Here is a 19,607-nt window from a genome sequence, read left to right as displayed (position 1 = left end):
CTTGGAATGAGGAAGAGGTTTTTAAAAGGGATATCTTTATATCCCCTTTTGATGCTCTTTTTTTTCTTGGCATTAGGCTGAAACTGTCTCATGATTTTCCTCCGGTCTTGACTGCGGTAGAAAATCCCGTGTAGTTTTCTGAAAGCTTTACATCTTTTGAGTTGATGGTTTTTGGTGTCACATTTGGTTGTTTTGGTTTTGTTTTTTAACTGCTTTGCGAAGAGGTATATCCAATATAACTGTACTGTTATCCGGGTGTTTGCTGTTGAATAATGTAAGATCTTGTAAAATTGGCTAACAATAAGATCATCTCACTTGGAGGTATACTGATGCATCTTTAAATATCATACACATTTGAGAATCTTATAAAGCCAACACTTCAAAATTTTATCTGGGGGTTCCTGTTCTGGCTCAGCGGAAACAAATCCAACCAGGAACCATGAGGTTGAGGTTGAGGGTTCGATCCCTGGCCTCGCTCAGGGGGTTAAGGATCCGTCGTTACCGTGAGCTGTGGTGTAGGTCTCAGAGGCTGCTCAGATCTGGCGTTGCTGTGGCTCTGGTGCTTAGGCCACGCTACAGCTTTATTTCGACCCCTAGCCTGGGAACCTCCATATGCCGTGGGTGCGGCCCTAAAAAGAAAAAAAATTATATAAAACTTAAGTTTTTTCTTGGGTTCCTTGAAGTAGATCTTGGACCCCAAATTAAGAACTATGCCATCTGGAGTTCCCATCGTGAGGCATTGAAAACGAATCTGAAACGAATCCATGAGGATGCCGTTTCAATCCCTGGCCTAGCTCAGTGCGTCGGGGATCCCTGGTTGCTGTGAGCTGTGGTGTAGGCCGGCAGCTGTAGCTCCAATTCGACCCCTAGCCTGGGAACCTCCATATGCCAACAGAGCGGCCCTAAAAAGCAAAAAAACCCCAAACAAACCAGAAAAAAAAACAAAAAAACCCAAAAACTATGCCATCTATGCTTTATTTCCTAAGAATTAAATACACTTAGTCTCTGTTCTTTAAGTGCATTTTCAGAGAGAATTGCTGTTCTTGATCTTTATCTCTGTTGAGTTTGAACAATGACCTCAGGTGATACCACCAGTTTCTGAGACATGTATACCTTCATCTGAAAAAGGACCTTTCAATTCAAATGTCACTTCAGTTTTATCAGAAATTCTCAGCTGATTGTGAAGGTTATTGGTTTAGTCACCATTTGAGTGTAAAAGGCATATTGAAACATAATAAAAATCTCAATATATGTAATAACCATTTATAATCCTCTGGGAATCAGGTATATGTGTCCTATAATAGTAACACCCTACAATGTATTGTACATGTGAAAAGCACTGTATTGTTTTAGCTTGTATTGAAATAATCATACTTTATTACAAATATACCAGATTTTCATTTTATATTGTCCTCTTCCTAAATTATGCTATATTGTGGCATAGGTGCTGACTGCATCAGGACTATATCTTGGTTTGCCTGTGTACGGTTTTGCTACAGTTACTTTATATTCCAATGTCTTATGTTTCACTATGGCTTTCCATTGCGTAAATTACTATATGAAATGTCTTGAAGGAGTTCATATTTGAAGTGCCTAAACCATCTCTTTATAGAAAGTTGGGTATATAGTAATTCTTTGGATCTATAGGGATCTATTGAGGAAATTACTAAAACTATTGTTCTCCAAGTCATTTGTAAATATTCCCCAGTACCTGAGGAAAACATCAGTGATACATGACTTGTTCTGCCTTCAGGTGGCCTGTTTCTTTTGACTTTAGGCTTTTCCTCCTTCAGTTTTCTCCCTTTCCTTGTGTTGTATCTTTCAGATTTTGCAATCTATCTCTGAACTACTATCATGCCTAGATTAATTAGTGGGTATTCATTATTATGTTAATCCGCAGATCCGCAATCACTTTTTCTCCAGTATTAATTTTGATTGGCTGATTGGGAATACACATGTGTTCTGCTGAAGTCTTGGCAGACTTAGAAATTGCTTGGGCCTTTTCATTATCTGGCTTTTTGTCTTTTTTGGACACCACAAATTTTGAGCCCCTTTGTTGACTGATCATCAGTTTCTTTAGGTGACTACATTATCTTTGTTCCTGAAGATTCAATTACATTTTAAGTTCTGTGAGTAAATTTCTTATCAAAACTTTTTTTTTTTTGGCATAGTCATTTCTGTGTTCCTTTTTATTCTGTAAAAGTTAAGTTTCAAGATGTTATGAAATCTCAAGAATATTTTTCCATTGTGGAATTAAAAGGTAGATAAAACATACTCTCTCTTAAGGTTCATAGAAACAGTTGATCTAGTTGCAACACATGTTAAGTAGTTTTGGTTCTTATTCAGCACCTTCATTTTAAACAAGAACTCAATTACAGTTGATTTATATTTTTGATGGTGAGATTTTGTCATCAGTGGAGAATCACTAAGCTCTTTGTGTATTTCCCTCATTAAATATTCAATGCTTTTACCTTTCCACTAGAATGTAAGCTTTATTAAAGTGGGAGCTTTTCTGTCTTACTCAAGCACTTTAGTACATGGCACACTATATGGTTAACACATGTTTGCTGAATAAAAGAATGAAAGAATAAAGAATATATGAAATTACTCTACCTATAGTAACCATGCTAATTACCCCCATTTGGGGCAGGGTGGGGGAGACATCAAGCCCCTCTTTTCTCTTATTCTTAGAAGTTAGGAGGAAAATGGTAGGAAAACCTCATGTGATCAGTCTTCTAGGGGTCTTTTCCTTCTAGCATTTTATTTTCATTTACTTATTTATTGTTAAGTAATTTTGAGGTAATATAGTATATATAACTATGTGGTTTTATACCGTCTAGGATTACATTCTTTTTCAAGTTACAGAAAAACCCTAAAGTAGTGATTGCTTAAACAACATAACACTTTATTTCCATAATGGCTCTTATCCCTAGCAGCAGAATGCTCAGAATGGAGAGAAAAAAGCCAAAAAGTGTATACAGTGTCTTTTTTTTTTTTTTTGCCCTGCCTGCAGCACATGAAGCTCCTGGGCCAGGGATTGAACCCGTGCCCCAGTGGCAACACAGGCAGCTGCAGTGACAACGCCTGATCCTTAACCCACTGCACCACAAAGGAAATCCTACAGTGTCTTCAGATTTATCTAGACCCTTAACACACAGCACTTGTCACTGATACTTCAGTGGCTAAACCTTTATCACATGGTCATGCGTAGTTGTAAATGTCTTCTTTGTTCCAGTCAACCAGGTATTCTGCTGAATGTGAAGGATGTTTCACTAATGTAGAAAGGGAATATGTAAGCTCAGGAAGTGGCACTAGAGAAAGATAAGCCAGTCTGACCTCTTCTACAGGTGGAAAAGTATAGAAGGCCCAGGGAGGTTTTTACTTTGCAGAGTAGCAGGAAAGCCTTGAAGCACCTGTTATCCAAGTTTTTCCCACCATTCCATGATCTTTTCTCCTAGCATCTTAATGTAATATGCTTTTCTTGTTTTTATGCTCTCCTATTTTATGTTTACTTCACTGTCTGTTAAAAACTTTCATTTCAGTGATATTTTCTGCCAAAGCTGTTGTAACCACTTCCCTCTTAGACATAAAGGAAGCTCATTCAATTCTAAAGGTAAATGTCTTTGTATTAGCAAAGTATATATTTGTTCAAGAAATGTTTTAGGCCGTACCAGTCACTGATTTGGTCCTACTTCCATATACAATGTCATAGCATATGTTTGTAAAACAATTCCTTGGTAAAGAAAAATGCTTCTATTAGTCACATAATTTCCTATAGAATTAAAAGTTTTAAATATCTTGGACTTTTTATCAACTTTTCCCTTCTCAAAAGACATTGCTTACCAGGTTATGGCAATGATTTTGTTTTTCTATAGTTTTTTTTTTTAACTTGAAAAAATGTAGATTTCTATTTTGCTGAGTTTTTTTCTTAATTAAGGGATTATATGGAATATAGTGGAGTTGTGGGTTTTTTACTGTAACTCTTCAATAATTTAACAGTTTATACAAATAGCAGGATTCTAAAGATTTTCTAATATCTTGCTAATTAGTTGTTAATTGGTTCTTTCCCTCTTTCTATCTCATGGAACCCAAGTTGATGATTCCCTATCTTTAATTTTGCATTAATGTCTAACAAACACTATAAATATGCTATTAGCTTAGTTACCAATAGACTTTGAAAAATTTTTCATTATGGAAAATGTATGTAAAAGTAGAGAGTTTAATGGATCTCGTGTCTCCATCACCCAGCTTTAACATTTATTTGCATTGCGGTATCTTTTCTTATACCTGTCCCACCATTGAATTGTTTTAATGCAGGTACCAGATATAGTATAATTTCTTCCATTACTGCTTCAGTATGAGTCTCTAAAAGATAAGAGCCCCCCCTTTAACATAATCTGATGCCATTCTCACTTATAAAATTAACAATTTATTACTATCATATGTCCAGTGTTCAGATGTCCCTTATTGTCTCATAAATTCATTTTGAAGCTGGTTTTACAAATCAGACTCAAAGTAAGATCTATAGTATTTGGTTGATATATCTGTTAAGTCTCAATTTATAGGCTCTTCTTCCTTTTCTTTGTGTTTGCCTTCAGTAGACCTTAAGTTAAATCCCTTTCAGAAGTTTCTTTTGCCAAACGTTCCGTAACCCTTTATTGTATTTTGCTTCAGTGATCAAGTTTCTTTTTTGTATCCTGAGAAGTTTTCCTTATTAAAGTGACTTTAGAAAGTGTTCACTTAAAAGAAACTTTAAAAATACATTTTAGTATTTAGTGTTTAAGTATAAGAGCCGAAAACAAGTATGCCGCTTTTAGCAAATAATTTTATTTTATCAGGTTACATTTGGTTTGTAAATCATATAACCTTAAGTATTCTCTATGCTACCTTTATTTTCTAAGGAAATTTTTGGCATATAGTCGATAATTCATAATCAGAAACATTTGCTAATATTGAAGATGAGCAGTAAAATTGACATTCCACCTGAACACACTATTTTGATATGTAACAGGTGAGCAGAGTACTAGAAGTAGACTTTTTCATATGAGTTTGCCTACATAGTTGCAACTAAGTAATTTTCAAATCATGATGGCAGTTTTAAGTGAAGAGATCTCATATTACAAGGCCTTGAGAGAACATGTATTTCTCCACCTTAGAAGAGGAAGTATTTTTTCAGGTAGGATCATACTTTATGATATAGTAAAAATAAAATAACATTTTAATGAAACCTAAATTTACTTAAAATTTAAGTAAAATAAAAAAATCTCATTTCGGTGTGTAGTAAAATTGCCATGCTATATCTAAACCTCTTCGAAAGGGAATTTGGTTGCCGTAATATACAGAAGAAGTTTACCATTTTTTTTCCTACTGTTAAGGCAATGTTTATAAAACATTGAATGTATATAAAATAAATCTGCTGTAAAAAAAAAGTAGTGCATGTTAATTTGCTAGGGCTGCTCTAACAAAGTACCACAAACTGAGTGACTTTACAGAAATTTGTTTGGTTTTGGAGGCTAAATGTCTGAGATTAAGGTATTGGCAGGGTTGGTTCCTTCTGAGGTCTGTGAGGTCAGTTGCTTTGCCGGCACTCTTGTGTTCCTTGGCTTGTAGAAGCACCACCTGATCTGTCTTATCTTCACTTGGTGGTCTTCCTGTATACATGTCTGCCTCCATGTTTCCCCTTTTAAAAGGATAGCAGACATTGGATTTGGGCCCACCTCAGTGACTTAATCTGAACAAAATATGTCTGCAGTGGCCCGATTTCCAAGTAAGGTCCCCTTCTGAACTACTGGAGATATAGGGCTTCAACTTAAGAATTTGGGGGAGGATACAATTCAGCTCATAACAGGTTTTACTAAATATATGTGTAAATCAATAAGTCAGTGAATTTTTAAATTTATATTATTTAGCATGAATATCTTGCTTTCTTCTACAACAATTCCATAATAATGTAGTTATTTAAGGTAAAAGTTGTACCTACAATGAAACCCTCCAATTAAGAAATAAAACATTAAAAATCATATATAGAGAGGAAAAACTAAACCTATTAAATATGTAGACTAATGTTATGGAAATTGCCTTTTAAATTTAGTTATAAAATTTCATGAAATCACGGCAGCATGGGTACAAATTCTCATTGTCAGGTTTTACACAGCAACACACCTCTATCATTTTATCAGAATAGAGAGATAGGTTTCTGATACCAAACTATAAAAATAGCTTACCATATTAGTCCTTTATCAGAGCATAGAAAACAAAATCATAAACTTCTTTATTGGTTCCATAACACATCGCATAGATATTCTTCAAATGGATCTTTCACACTGCAAAATATAATTAAATTATTATTTTCAGTGTTACATACCTGTCAGGGCCAAGTGTATAGTTTTATGGTAATCTAACTATCCAAGAAAAAAAAAAATCTTAAAATAGCCATAAATCTGAGAAAATTGCTAGAATATCAAGAGCTTTGTCCTCCTAAGGTATCAACTTTCTTATTCAGCCTTTTCATTTATTCACTCATTCTGCTTTAGGTTGGGTATCAGATAAGTATAAACAGTACTTAAACTATCTGATGCATCTATATATATTTGAATAAAATATATAAGCTTCACAAAATAAAACTTAAGACATTTTTCAAACTACTTTGTAGTTATTTTTGAGAAATTTATAAATTACTGTTCTTTGTTGTATGGGTGAGTAATGTGCTTTATGTCAGTTTCTACTTTTATAATTATCCTAAATTAGGAGGAAATTTTAAAACTGCTTTTTCTACTTTGGTGAAGAATGTTTTTGACTTTTAGTTTGTAGCACTTAAAATTGAAGGAAGCACTAGCATAGAACTAACTGTATATTAAGAACTATTGGTCATGCTAGGAACACTTGATATTTCAAGATATTAATAATAATATAGTAATTTATTAATAATTGGAATAATAGAAATATTGATGTGGCCTTAATGTGGCAAGCACTGTGATAAGTGTTGTACATATATTAACTCAGTCACTCTAATGTTTATGACATTTTACTGTTACTCTGTTTAGATGATGGCTAAATTAAGGTACAAAATAATTAACTTGGTAGTCACAAAATTAGTGAATGGTAGAACTGGAATTTGAACCTGGATACTCTGACTTCAGAAGTACTGCTCTTGGAGTTCCCATTGTGGTGCAGCGGAAACAAATCTGACTAGGAGCCATGAGGTTGCAAGTTTGATCCCTGGCCTCGCTCAGTGGGTTAAGGATCCGGTGTTGCCATGAGCTGTGGAGTAGGTCACAGACATGGCTTGGATCCCGTGTGGCTGTGGCTGTGGCCAGCAGCTGTAGCTCCAATGGGACCTCTAGCCTGGGAACCTCCATATGCCATGGGTGTAGCCCTAAAAAAGTAAAAAAAAACAAAAGCAAAAAAGCAGTGCTCTTAACCATTCTTATGCTTCTTGTTTTTAGAGATTGAGCTGCTGATGGGCTTCCTTTCAGAATATTTCTGTTGACCCTTCTGGAAGTTTACGATTTCTTTCTTCAGCTGTGTCCAGTCTGCTGATCAGCCAGTTGGAAGAATTCTTTATCTCTGACATCTTATTTTTTGTTTTCAGCGTTTCCACTTAATCTTTTTTATATTTATATACTTCCCATTTCTCTGCTGAAATTTCTCATGAATTCATGTATTTTTTCCCACCTTTTCCATAGATCCTTTAACATATTAATTATAGTTAATGAAAGTTACAATGTCTGGGCCAGTTCATGGTCTGGTTCTGTTGACTTCTTTATCTCTTCATAATAAGTTGTTTTTCTTGCTCTTTTTTTGTATGCTTCTGGAAATTTTGGATCAGAGGCTGGACATTGTGAGTAAAGAGCAGTAAATATTGAGGAAATAGTATTTATGACTAAAATTAGGCATATTTCTTCTGTCAGGCCATTAGTTGGTTAGGCCTTTTGCTTCCAGTATTCTGTCTGCATGTGTTACAGAAGCTCTCTCTCTCTCTTCATGCTCATGGCACCCTCCCCCCACCAAGCTGTGGACTGCTGTTGATTATTACTCATTATGAGGTTAGTGGTAAGAGCGGAATTCATTAACTTGACTAAGCCTCAGTCTTAGGCAGGCCCTGTGAGCCTGGGTCTCAGGGCTGTGTGGTTTTCTACGTTTTTACCCTTCCTTCCATGACAGCCATTGTCTGTCACATATATGTGGAAGGTCTTGGGTAAGAGTTTCCTGCTCCTTTAGTAATAGCAGAACATCTGCTTTGCGTTGGTACAGGATCCAATAGGATTTCCTGCCCACCCTCCCCTCTCAGTGGCTTTTTAAAAAAGGCATGTATAATATGAATCTTTAACATCACCAGTACTAGGTCGCTTCATGTATTTTATAAGGTGCACTTTATAATATACTTCCATTTTCTTCTTCTATCCTGTATGCTGTTATTGTCATATATTTTCCTTATATGTAAACCCCACAACACAGCGTTCCTATTTTTGCTTTATGCCAGAGGTTAACAGACCTTTTCCACTGACAGCAGATAGTAAATATTGTAGGCTTTAAGGGTCATAAGGTCTCTGTCACAGTTTCTCCATTCTACTGTTGTGGCACAGAAGTGGCCTTAGAAAGTATATAAACAGATGAGAATAACTGTGTTTCAGAAAAACTTTACTTACAGAAATGGAGGGTGGTCCAGATTTGACCTGTGGGCCAGAGCCTACTGATCCTACCTTGGATAATCAGATGTCTTTTTTAAAAATAGCTTTAGCGATATATGATTTGTGCACTTTGAAGTTCGCCCTTTTATGGCACACAATTGAATGGCTTTTAGTATATTCACAGAGTTGTAAAACCATCACAACAATTCATTTAAAAACATTTTTATTACCCCAGAAGGAAACCTGTACCCTTAGCCATGCCCCTCCAATTCCTTCATCTCCTGCTCCATCCCAGTTCTAGACAGTCGCTAATCTGCTTCTGTCCCTGTGTACCTGCCTATTCTGAACACTTCATATAAACGGAATCATTTGTGTATGATCCTTTGGTTTTTGTGTATGTGTGTGTGTGTGTGTGTGTGTGTGTGTGTATGATCCTTTGTGACTGTTTTATTTCACTTAGCATAAAGGTTTCAAGGGTCATCCATGTTCCATATATGTTACTGTTTCATTTATTTATTTATTATTTTTATTTTTTTAAATTTCCCCAATACATTATTTTTTTTTTCTACTATGCAGCATGGTGATCCAGTTACACATACATGTATACATTCTTTTTTCTCACATTATCATGCTCCCTCGTAAGTGACTAGACATAGTTCCCAGTGCTACACAGCAGGATCTCATTGCTAATCCATTCCAAAGGCAATACTCTGCATCTACTTATTTTTATTGCCAAATAATACTCCAGCAGTGTTTGAGGGTTCCAGTTTCTCCACCAACACTTGTGATTATCAGTCTTTTTGATTATAGTCATCAGAGTGGGTGTGAAGCTCTTTCTCACTGTCATTTTGATTTGCATTTCCCCACATGGTAGTTAATAATGTTGACTACCTTTTCATGTGCTTATTGGCCATTTGTATGTCTTCTTTGGAGAAATGTCCGTTCAGATCCTTTGTTCATTTTAAAAATTGGATGATTTATCTTTTTGAAGCATTTTTAGAATTCTTCATACATTCTTGTCAGATATATGATTGGCAGATATTTTCTCCCACTTGGGCATTGTTTTTTCATTTGCTTGATATCTTAAAATTTAAAATTTTAATGATGTCTTCTGTGTTACTCTTTTTTCTTTCGTTGCTTGTGATTTTGATGTCATATATGAGAAACCATTGCCTAATCCGAGGTTGTGAATATTTTAGCTTTTATGTTTAGGTTTTTGATCCATTTTAGGTTATTTACTTTTTGCATGTGTATATTCAGTTGTATCAGCACCATTTGTTGCAAATACTATTCTTTCCAATACTGAATTGTCTTGACATCCTTGTCAACAAACAGTTGACCGTAAATGTGAGGGTTATGTCTGAACTGTAAATTCTATTCCATTGATCCTTATGTTTATTCTTATGCTGGTACCACACTATTTTGATTACTGTAGCTTTATAATAAATTTTAAATTGGAAAATGTGAATCCTCCAACTTTTCTTTTTCGGTGTTGTTTTGGCTAGTCTAGAGCCTTGCTTTTCCAAACGAATGTTGAGGTCAGCTTGTCAGTTTCTCCAAAGAAGTCAGCTGGGATTTTGATGGGAGTGAATTGAACCTGTAGATTAATTGGGGTAGTATTGCCATCTTAACAGTTTTGTCTTCTGATCCATAAACATGGATGTCTTTCCATTTATTTCAATTTTTTTAACAGTATTTTGTATTTTCCAGAGTATAACTTTTGTACTTTTTTGTTAAATTTATTCCTAAATATTTTATTCTTTTTGATGTTATTGTAAATGGAAATTTTAAAATTTCATTTTGTTCATCACTAATGTATAGGAATATAATTCATTTTTGTATGTTGATCTTGTATCCTGCAACCTTGCTGAACTCATTTGTTAGTGCTAATAATTTTTTAGTAGAGTCTTTAAGATTTTGCATACACAAGATCATGCCATTTGCAAATAGAGTTTTACTCCTTCCCTTCCAGTCTGGGTACCTTTTATTTCACTTTCTGCCTAATTGTTACACCCTCTAATACAATGTGAAATAGAAGTGGTGAGGGGACATAGTTTTTAAAATCTTGTACCTGATCTTATGGGAAAGCATTCACTCTTTGGCCATTAATGATGCTAATGTTAAGCTGTGAGTTTTTTTGTAGATGCCATTTATCAATTCCCGAAGTACCCTCTACTGTAAGTTTGTTGAGTGTTTTTACCATAGAAGTATTAGGTTTTTGTCAAATGCTTTTCTGCATCTAAGATGATTGTGTGGTTTTTGTGCTTTATTCCATTGGTATTATGTATTATATTGATTGATTTTAATGTAGTAAACCAAACTTGCATTGTTGGAATAAATCCAACTTGATTGTGGTGTATACTCTTTTTTATATATTGCTGAATTTGTTTTGCCTGTATTTTGTTGAAGCTTTTATGTGTATGTTTGCAAAAAATAATGGTCTATAGTTTCTTTTCTTGTAATGTCATTTGACTGATTTTGGTGTCTTTATAAAATGAATTGGAAAGTATTCTGTTTTTTGGAAGAGTTTGTAAAGGGTTGATATTTATTTATTTATTTATCTATTTATTTATTTATTTTTTGTCTTTTTGCCTTTTCTAGGGCCGCTCCTGCGTCATATGGAGGTTCCCAGGCTAGGGGTCTAATCAGAGCTGTAGCTGCCAGCCTACGTGAGAGCCACGGCAACATGAGATCCGAGCCTCGTCTGTAACCTACACCACAGCTCATGGCAATGCCAGATCCTTAACCCACTGAGCAAGGCCAGGGATCAAACCCATAACCTCATGGTTCCTAGTCGGATTCGTTAACCACTGAACCATGAAGGTGTTTTGTGTGTGTGTGTGTGTGTGTGTGTGTGTGTGTGTGTGATATTTATTATTCTTTAAATATTTGGTAGGATTTACCAGTGAAGGCACCTGGGCCTATGGTTTTCTTTGTTGTAAGTTTTAAAATTACTAATTCTGTTTTCTTGTTATAAATCTATTTTGATTTTTTCACTCTATTTTGCTAAATTGTTTCTAGGAATTTGTCTGTTTCAGCTAAGTTATCTAATTTGTTGGCTCATATTTAGTTATTCATAGTATTTTGTTACAGTCCTTATTTCTGTAAAGTCAGTAGTAGTGTCACACTTTCATTGCTGAGTTTAGTAATTTGAGTCTTTTTTTCTTGGTCAATTAAAGGTATTAAAAGTTGGAAAAACTATTCTTTTTTTTTTTTTTTTTTTTTTTTTTTTGTCTTTTTGCTATTTCTTTGGGCCGCTCCCACGGCATATGGAGGTTCCCAGGCTAGGGGTCCAATCGGAGCTGTAGCCACCGGGCTACGCCAGAGCCACAGCAACACAGGATCCGAGCTGCGTCTGCAACCTACACCACAGCTCACGCAACGCCAGATCGTCAACCCACAGAGCAAGCGCAGGGACCGAACCCGCAACCTCATGGTTCCTAGTCGGATTCGTTAACCACTGCGCCACGACGGGAACTCCCGGAAAAACTATTCTTAATATTTTCCCACATATTTATCGTTTTCAGTGATCTTAATTTTTTTTAATATAATTCTAAGTTTCCATCTGTTATCTTATTTGTATTTAAAGGGCTTATTCTTATAATTCAGAATTATAAGAATTCTGTCATTTGCTGTTGTCTGGAAAAGTCTGATTTTCTTTTTTTCTTTTTCCTTTTTTTTTTTTTTTTGCTTTTTAGGGTTGCACCCATGGCACCTGGAAATTTCAGACTAGGGGTCAAATTGGAGCTACAGCTGCTGGCCTACACGACAGCCACAGCAATGCCAGATCTGAGCTGTGTCTGCAGCTGCCAGCCTACACCACAGCTCATGGCAATGCCGGATCCTTAACCCACTGAGTGAGGCCAGGTACTGAACCTGCAACCTTATGGTTCCTAGTTGGATTCATTTCCTCTGCATCACGATGGGAACTCCATATTTTGCCTTCATTTTTGAAAGATATTTTGCTAGATATAGAATTTTAGATTGACACCATTTTTCTTCTTTTTTTTCTCTGAATACTTTAAAGACAGTGCTTCCTTGCATCATGCCTTGAGTAGTTTCTGATGCGAAATATGCTATTAATCTTATCTTTGTTTTTCTGTATCCAATTTTTCTTTTGGCTATTTTAAAGATTTTCTTTTTGTTTGGTATTTAGCAATTTGTGAGGTATGTAGGGTTTGTCCCTTGTTTGGACATCATTAAGCTCCTTGGATATGTGATTTGCATTTGTTTTGTTTTGTTTTTTATTAATTTAAACAAACTCTCAAGAATTTTCTCTGTTTTTTTCTACCCTATTCTTCTCTGTTACTGAGACTCCAGCTATATGTATTTCAGTCTGTTTGATGCTTTGGCAGGTTTTGAATGCTCTGATCTGTTTTTGTTTTGTTTTTTGTTTGTTTTTATTTTTCTTCTTTGTGTTTTACTTTTACTTTAGGTAATTTGTTTTGACCTAATGGATTTTTTTTCTGTGTCCTGTCAGCTCAGAAGCCCAAGTATGTTATTCTTTATCTTCAGTATTGTGATTTTTTTAAATTTATCATTTCTAAGTGATTATTTTGTAGTTTCTAGCTCTTTGTAAAGTCTCCATTTGTTCATAAATTTTCTCTTTGTACCACATTCTTTAACATATTAATCATATTTGTTTTAAAGTCCCTATTATACTCTAATCTCTGAGCCTTTTCTACTTCTGATTCTGTTGACTGTTTTAGCTCTTGACAATGGGTCTTATTATTTTTTTTCCTTGGTCTTTTTGTGTGCCTTATAAATATTTATTGAGTAGTGGGTACTATGTTCAAAAGAACGGTAGAGACTGAGGTTGATGGTATTTATGCCCAAAAATGTGCACTTTTTGGTCAGGCCATCAGTGTGAGGGTTTTGAACTGATATGGTCAATAGTTGAAATGGATTTTTGTGTTTTGGTATTACTAATTTCAACAAGCCACAGATTTCAAATTTTTCCAGTGGATTTTTACCATCTTAAACTTAGGATTTAGAGTGCTGGAGGGTTTTTTCAGTGTTCTTGCTTCACACTCATCTTTTAACAGGCCCCTCTGTATATCTGTGCCACAAGGGAGTTTCCCTGTACCCTTGCTTGGTTCTTAGTGATGGACTGGTATTGTTTTGTACTTTAATCAAGGTTTTGCTTGGGGGAACAGGGGATAGTGTTTTGTTCTTCTGTTGCAGCGTCAGTACTAGATAGGTCCTTTCCCGTGAGTGTCAGAGTGGGTGTTATTAATGTTCCTGTCTCCTTTCCCATCCCTTACCACAGTCATATATCAAGAGAAGGCGCAAAGGTACTGTTCCTCTTCCTACAGCAGATTTTGCTTTGTAAGCCAAGCTGGCTTCAGCTTTGCTTCCAGTAGCAGATGCTGTTTTTCTGTTTCTCCTTCAGTGACAGCTGACCTTTGCTAGTCACCAGAGGGTGGGCAGATTCCTTCCCCTCACCCAGCAATCGATGGCTTTATTCTACCCTTCTTTCAGTAGTCGCTGGGCTTTTCATTAGGCAAGGGTATGAAGGTTTCTTCTTAGATGCTTAAAAATTGTCCTTAATATCTTTCTATCTATCATATTTCAGTTTGTCTTTTTAGAAGATTAGTTCCTGATGAGCACAGGCTGGATCTTAGATTTTCAGAGAAGGATGACTACTATTTGGTTATTATTATAATATGCCAATCTGTTTGTTCTTTTCCAGCTTAGGCTTGATTTCCGACTCTTTTCACATGTTTTTCGATAGCACTGCCATTTTGGCTGGATTGGCAGCATCTGTTATTTCAAAATGGAGAGATAATGATGCTTTCTCTTATGGGTAAGCCTTTTTAAAAATGTTCTTATGAAAGTATAAGAAATACAGAAAAAAATACTCTCAAGCTCAATGAATTTTCACAATTGAATGTACTTGTACTTGTGCTTGTGTAACTTGAACCCTTGAAACCAACCCCCTCATGCCTCCTTTTCTTTCCCATTCACCTTCCCAAGGGTAGCCACTTTCCTAAATCCACAGGTTAGTTTTACCTGTTTTGGAAACATATATGATTGGAATATGCAGTATATACTTTTTTTTTGCATCTAAGCTCTTTTGCACCTTTTTTTTACCAAAAAATTATAGGTGAGATTGTTTTGTTACTAGATAGGGGAATTTATCAACCCTGAACCTATTTTTTTTTTTTTTTTTAAAGAGGAAGAGAAAGAGAAAGGAAAAGTTTCATATATGAAAAGTTTCATATTTCTCTTTTTTCTTTTTGGGATGATATTTCACTGTTAATTTACATAAAATCATTATTTCCTAGTATCATTTTATATTACTTAACCACTTCAGCTCTTCTTTTATGTAAAATACTTCTTTTCATACTCTTGATGAATTTGGACAATTAACCAAATATTTGGAGAGTGTTTTTATGCTGAAGGGACCTTACCAGAACATCTGGTCTCACCTGTGGTCCTAGTACCCTTAGAGACAGAGTTTGATCGGGGGAAGCAATGGAGTTTCAATTATTTGATATACTCTGCCTGAGTGTTTTCAGCTCATAGAATATTTTACAGTGTAATTATATTTTTCTGTAAGCAAAACAGAACTAGTATCCTCCTTCTCTCTCTCCTACCCACTTTCCCTTTCCTGCTCCCCTCTCACCTGCTTACTTATTGACTCCTGCCCTCTGTCTTCCCCCTGCCCCCACCCTTGTCAGTGTGCTCTTGCCTTCTCTCCCTTCTTAGCGTCTTTCCTACTTGGACTCCATCTTTCCTTCTGGTCCCCATCCTCATGCTCATTTTCCCCCTCTCATCTCTCCTAACTCCCTTCCCCCCTTTCTTGTTCTTTCTAGTTAACTGGGGTCTGTGCCCATGTTCTTTTTTTCTCCCTCTCCCTTCTGCTTTCCACATCCTCTCTTTCTCCCTCCCTTCATCTTTTATTCTTTCCCTTCTGCTCCCTCTATGCTGTACCACTGTATCCCTTGGGGTCTTTCTTATCTCCCGCTTCTGCCCCTTAACTTCTTCAGTTGTGGTTCCTTTTTTTTTGCCCTTTACCAGGCTTTCTTCTTTCACTGATTCTCCTTCCTTGATGCTCCCATTCCTGTTCCTCGCACTCTCTCCCCCTTCTTTTCACATCCATTCTCTTAAACACATTGTCTCTTATGCCCCTGGTTTTCTCTTCTACTTGTGCTCCCCACCTCCTTCCTCTTTCTTCCTAGCTTTGCATTTGTTCTCGAGCAAGCACACACCCTCTGCTTCTTGTACATGCGTGTGTCTTTGGATGTTTATCAAGGAACCACTATGATTTGAATACTTTGCTACTTCTAATGGTATAAAAATGAATAAGATGTGACTTCTACTTTGGAGGAACTTGTGCTCCAATAGGGAAACAGTTCTGTAAAAATACCATGATAACTATACATTGTGAGAACTGCTAAAAAAGAGATTTGTGAAATTCTGTGACAACTTGCTGATTTGGGGGTATAACCAAAGTGATACAGTTACTTGTAAAATTATAAAAAGTGAGAAAAAAATACTAATTATATTATTTTTATAGTATAAAGCAGGAGATACTGTTTTTGTGTAAATCCAGACAGCTTGAAAGCTCAGAAGAGAACCTATTCCATGGTACTATATAATCAAGATTCTAAAGTATATTTTGAATTTTTAAAGAAAGATTGTTTATGAAGTTATAATATTGTCTTAGAAGATTAGTAATTCATACATATTGTATATAAAAATCTATTTAGAATATCTTATTAAGCAATCTTTCTGGATAAACAGTAACCAATTATAAAAATTCTCCTCAGTTCCTTAATTCTTAGGGTATTTATTATTTTTTATTTAGAATGCATAACATCCTGGTTTAAAATGGTTTTTAGGAATAGCTTAGAATACCTTCAGTACCATAGCAAGTTTTACTAATTGAACTTTAAATAAAATATATGAGAGTAAGTTCTTGCCACCTTTTAATTTGTTTATCCTGTCTTCTCCTTATTTGCTTTTTTTTTCCTTTGAGGAGAGAAGAATTAGGGAATAAAAGCTGATGTAACATTTGAAACTGTTAGTAATTGCTATAGTAGTACATAGCAACAGTAGTAAAATACACCTGCCAGTATATCAAAATGACACTGAATAGGCTAAGCCTCGTGAATCCCCAAACCCTCAATTCAACAGCAGACTGATCACAATAGCAGACTGACCACAATAGAAGAAATAATAGGAGGAATCTGAGAAGCAGCGGAGACTTTTTGGTATTTCTTTATGTGAAGTCATCCTTGTGACTTGTCATACTCCTAGTTTTGAAATACCAAAGCCAGAATAAAAGTGGTAGACATCTGATAGGTAGATGATACCTGGGTACATGCTTATATATGTATGTATCTATACTTGTATCTTTTCTTTGCCCTGGCTAAAGAATCCAGATGCTATCATACTTAAATAGGCAGTAGCACATTAATGGATCATACGTTTTAATTTCAAGATTCATTCCATTCAAGTAAACATAGTCATTTGTAAAAGCAGTTGTGTCTTAAGATCTCAGGTTTTTCATTTTAATACTGCAGCCACGTTTAGCAAATATATTAAATCTAATTAAATCCCCAACAATTTATTGAATATGTGGAGCACCTACTAAACTTAAGTGTTAAGGACAAAAAGATGCCTGAAAAACCTTCCTGCCTTTGATCTTGAAATCTAGTGGAACTCAAGGAGAAAAGGTTTTCAATCAAGCATTAGCTGTGGGATTAGAAGGGTAGGTTAAAAGAAAGTGCTTTTTATTTGGGGGGCAGTAACCCTACTGATCTACTAGATTAATTCCTAAGTGTGGATTATGGAAAGCAGGCAGTGAATTCGTTGGAATTTAGTATATGCTCTAACAAATAATATGTTGATTTAATTCACGTATATGCATTAGAAGTATGCATTGTTTCTCAGTGTAGAAATAACATACTTATGTTGGAATGTACTTGACAGGGTAAGCTCCAACGTAACTGTGTAGAGTATGTTTTTAAAGAGTTTGTTCTCTTTACTTTAAAAATATTTTTACAGTAAAAATTGTATTATCTAAAAATTAACAGAAGGCTGGAAGAAGCCATGTTTTTGATGTTCCTGTTACATTTTTTAAGGGCCAGAGTGGTTAACTGCTGACATCACCCTTTGAATAATGTCTGAACGTGTAAAACTGCCAAGTTAAAGTTGTTTCTAATGACTTTAACTAAGCCACGTATACCTCATGGAAAAATAAAATCTTTCCCCAATGCTTCACACAGGTAGGAAGCAGAAAGCTTCAGAAGTCCATGGAGAAAAAGACAGGTATTTTTTAAATAGTTTAATTAGAATTATGTGAAGCTAGAATTGATTATAAAAATAGGTAATGGAAAAGTTTTTGTTAAATGTATTAATCTCAGAAGAGTGATAGAAATATAAATCTCAAGTTGTCTCTGGGATAATTCAGAATTAATTTTACTTTCCTTCAGATCACACTTCCACTTGCCCAAAGATTTGAAAGCTGAAAGGTACAAAGTAGAAAGCAGAAGGAGTTCTTAGAGAAGAAAGAAGTAATAAGTTATTAAAAAAGCCTTTATCAAGCTCTTTTCTTCTACTTTTTGTCTCTGTGTCCTTCCTTCTTTGCCACGTCTCTGGTCCTATTATTCTTCCTTCTTCAGTGGCAACTTGAGATTTACATTTCTGTGAAAGGTGTCTCTAAACCTCCTTACTCTAAAAAGAACTTTTGATTGGCTTGTAGAAACCCATGTGTTATATGGCATTCTGCTGTTAAGCGTAACTCATAAGTAAATTAATTTCCTCAATTGTACGATATATATATATATATATATATATATATACAATAAAACATCTTATACTATGAACACTGGGACTTTGTTGGCCATTCATAACCATATAATATGATTCAGAACCTCTGAATATATGTAAATTTATGCTTCGATTTTTAAGAAGTAACTTACTAATTCAGTTGTTTACTTTGCTCTTCTTTAGGTATGTTAGAGCGGAAGTTCTGGCTGGCTTTGTCAATGGCCTGTTTTTGATCTTCACTGCTTTTTTTATTTTCTCAGAAGGAGTCGAGGTATAGTAGATAATAATTAGAGTCAGTAAATTACATTTCTGTAATGAACATGTTTACTAACTAAAGATACATGTAATATAGCTTTTTTCACACTATCACGAAGTATTTATTTGAAGACAGTCTTGGATTAGATAAAATATTATGTATGTACAGGAGGAACATAAAATAGTTGAAAAATTATATATGAAACTACCTGAAATTGAAAACACTTAAATAATAGTGTTTTATGAGCTGTGAATAAAATATTGACACTTTGTGAACAGTAGACAATTCCGGGAGTGAAGTCTGTTGGAAAGAGTTCTTAAACCAGTGTCTGAGGATATTGCTCGTGAATCTTTAATATTTGGTACATTAAAACAAGTGAAGAGAAAATTTAAAGATTAATCGACTTAAAATTCATGGCACTATCTTAAGATTCCAAAGAAGGGTGGTTTTAGTCCCGATCTGCAAGCTTTTAAATGTTTGTATTTATTTAAAAATAGCAATTGTTAACCTTTTCTGCCATATGTAAGTACTGATTCTATTTCCTGTTAACTGTTTTGGAGTGATTTTAATTCTGAAAAAAACTAAACGTGTAAAAAAACTGCTTTCTGTTTTTACCAGTTGATTGGCCAAAAAGTATACCCATGCACTTGTTTGTCTTGTGTGTTTTCTAGAGAGCCTTAGCCCCTCCAGATGTGCATCATGAGAGACTGCTTCTTGTTTCAATTCTTGGGTTTGTGGTAAACCTAGTAGGAATATTTGTTTTCAAGCATGGAGGTCATGGACATTCTCATGGCTCTGGTATGATGGTTAGAACCCTTTGTTTCTTCATTTCCAGTTTCTGTCATAATTACTCACTTTTGAAAATTGAGCATTTTTACATGATCCATCATCACAGAAAGTGCTTTGAATTGCAATGTGCTGCAATATGTAGAACTGCTGGA

At 35.2% G+C, this 19,607-nt stretch overlaps 1 protein-coding gene and 1 long non-coding RNA gene across 5 annotated transcripts in view; both read left to right on the top strand.

Moving 5' to 3' along the window:
* SLC30A7 (solute carrier family 30 member 7) overlaps window positions 1-19,607 on the top strand; it is an 81,695-nt gene that overhangs the window by 1,019 nt on the left and 61,069 nt on the right. For all 4 annotated transcript variants that reach the window (XR_014842749.1, XR_014842751.1, XR_014842750.1 and 1 more), the window contains 3 exon segments: window positions 14,323-14,436; window positions 18,594-18,681; window positions 19,338-19,464. Coding sequence is in view for 1 of the 4 variants with exons in the window: in NM_001136211.1 (NP_001129683.1) it covers window positions 14,323-14,436; window positions 18,594-18,681; window positions 19,338-19,464 (329 nt within the window). In the remaining 3 variants the exon portion in view is untranslated.
* LOC146404224 (uncharacterized) lies at window positions 3,542-11,137 on the top strand. The gene is made up of 2 exons (XR_014844654.1): window positions 3,542-3,613; window positions 7,446-11,137. It is a non-coding gene; the product is annotated as an uncharacterized LOC146404224 (long non-coding RNA).

Source organism: Sus scrofa, chromosome 4 (genome assembly GCF_054392235.1).
Source record: "Sus scrofa isolate SSC_HxYL_T2T_F1_AM1 chromosome 4, Sscrofa_HxYL_maternal_Yorkshire_Landrace_v2.0, whole genome shotgun sequence".
NCBI lineage: Eukaryota > Metazoa > Chordata > Mammalia > Artiodactyla > Suidae > Sus > Sus scrofa.
This window is presented reverse-complemented; position numbering and strand designations above follow the sequence as displayed.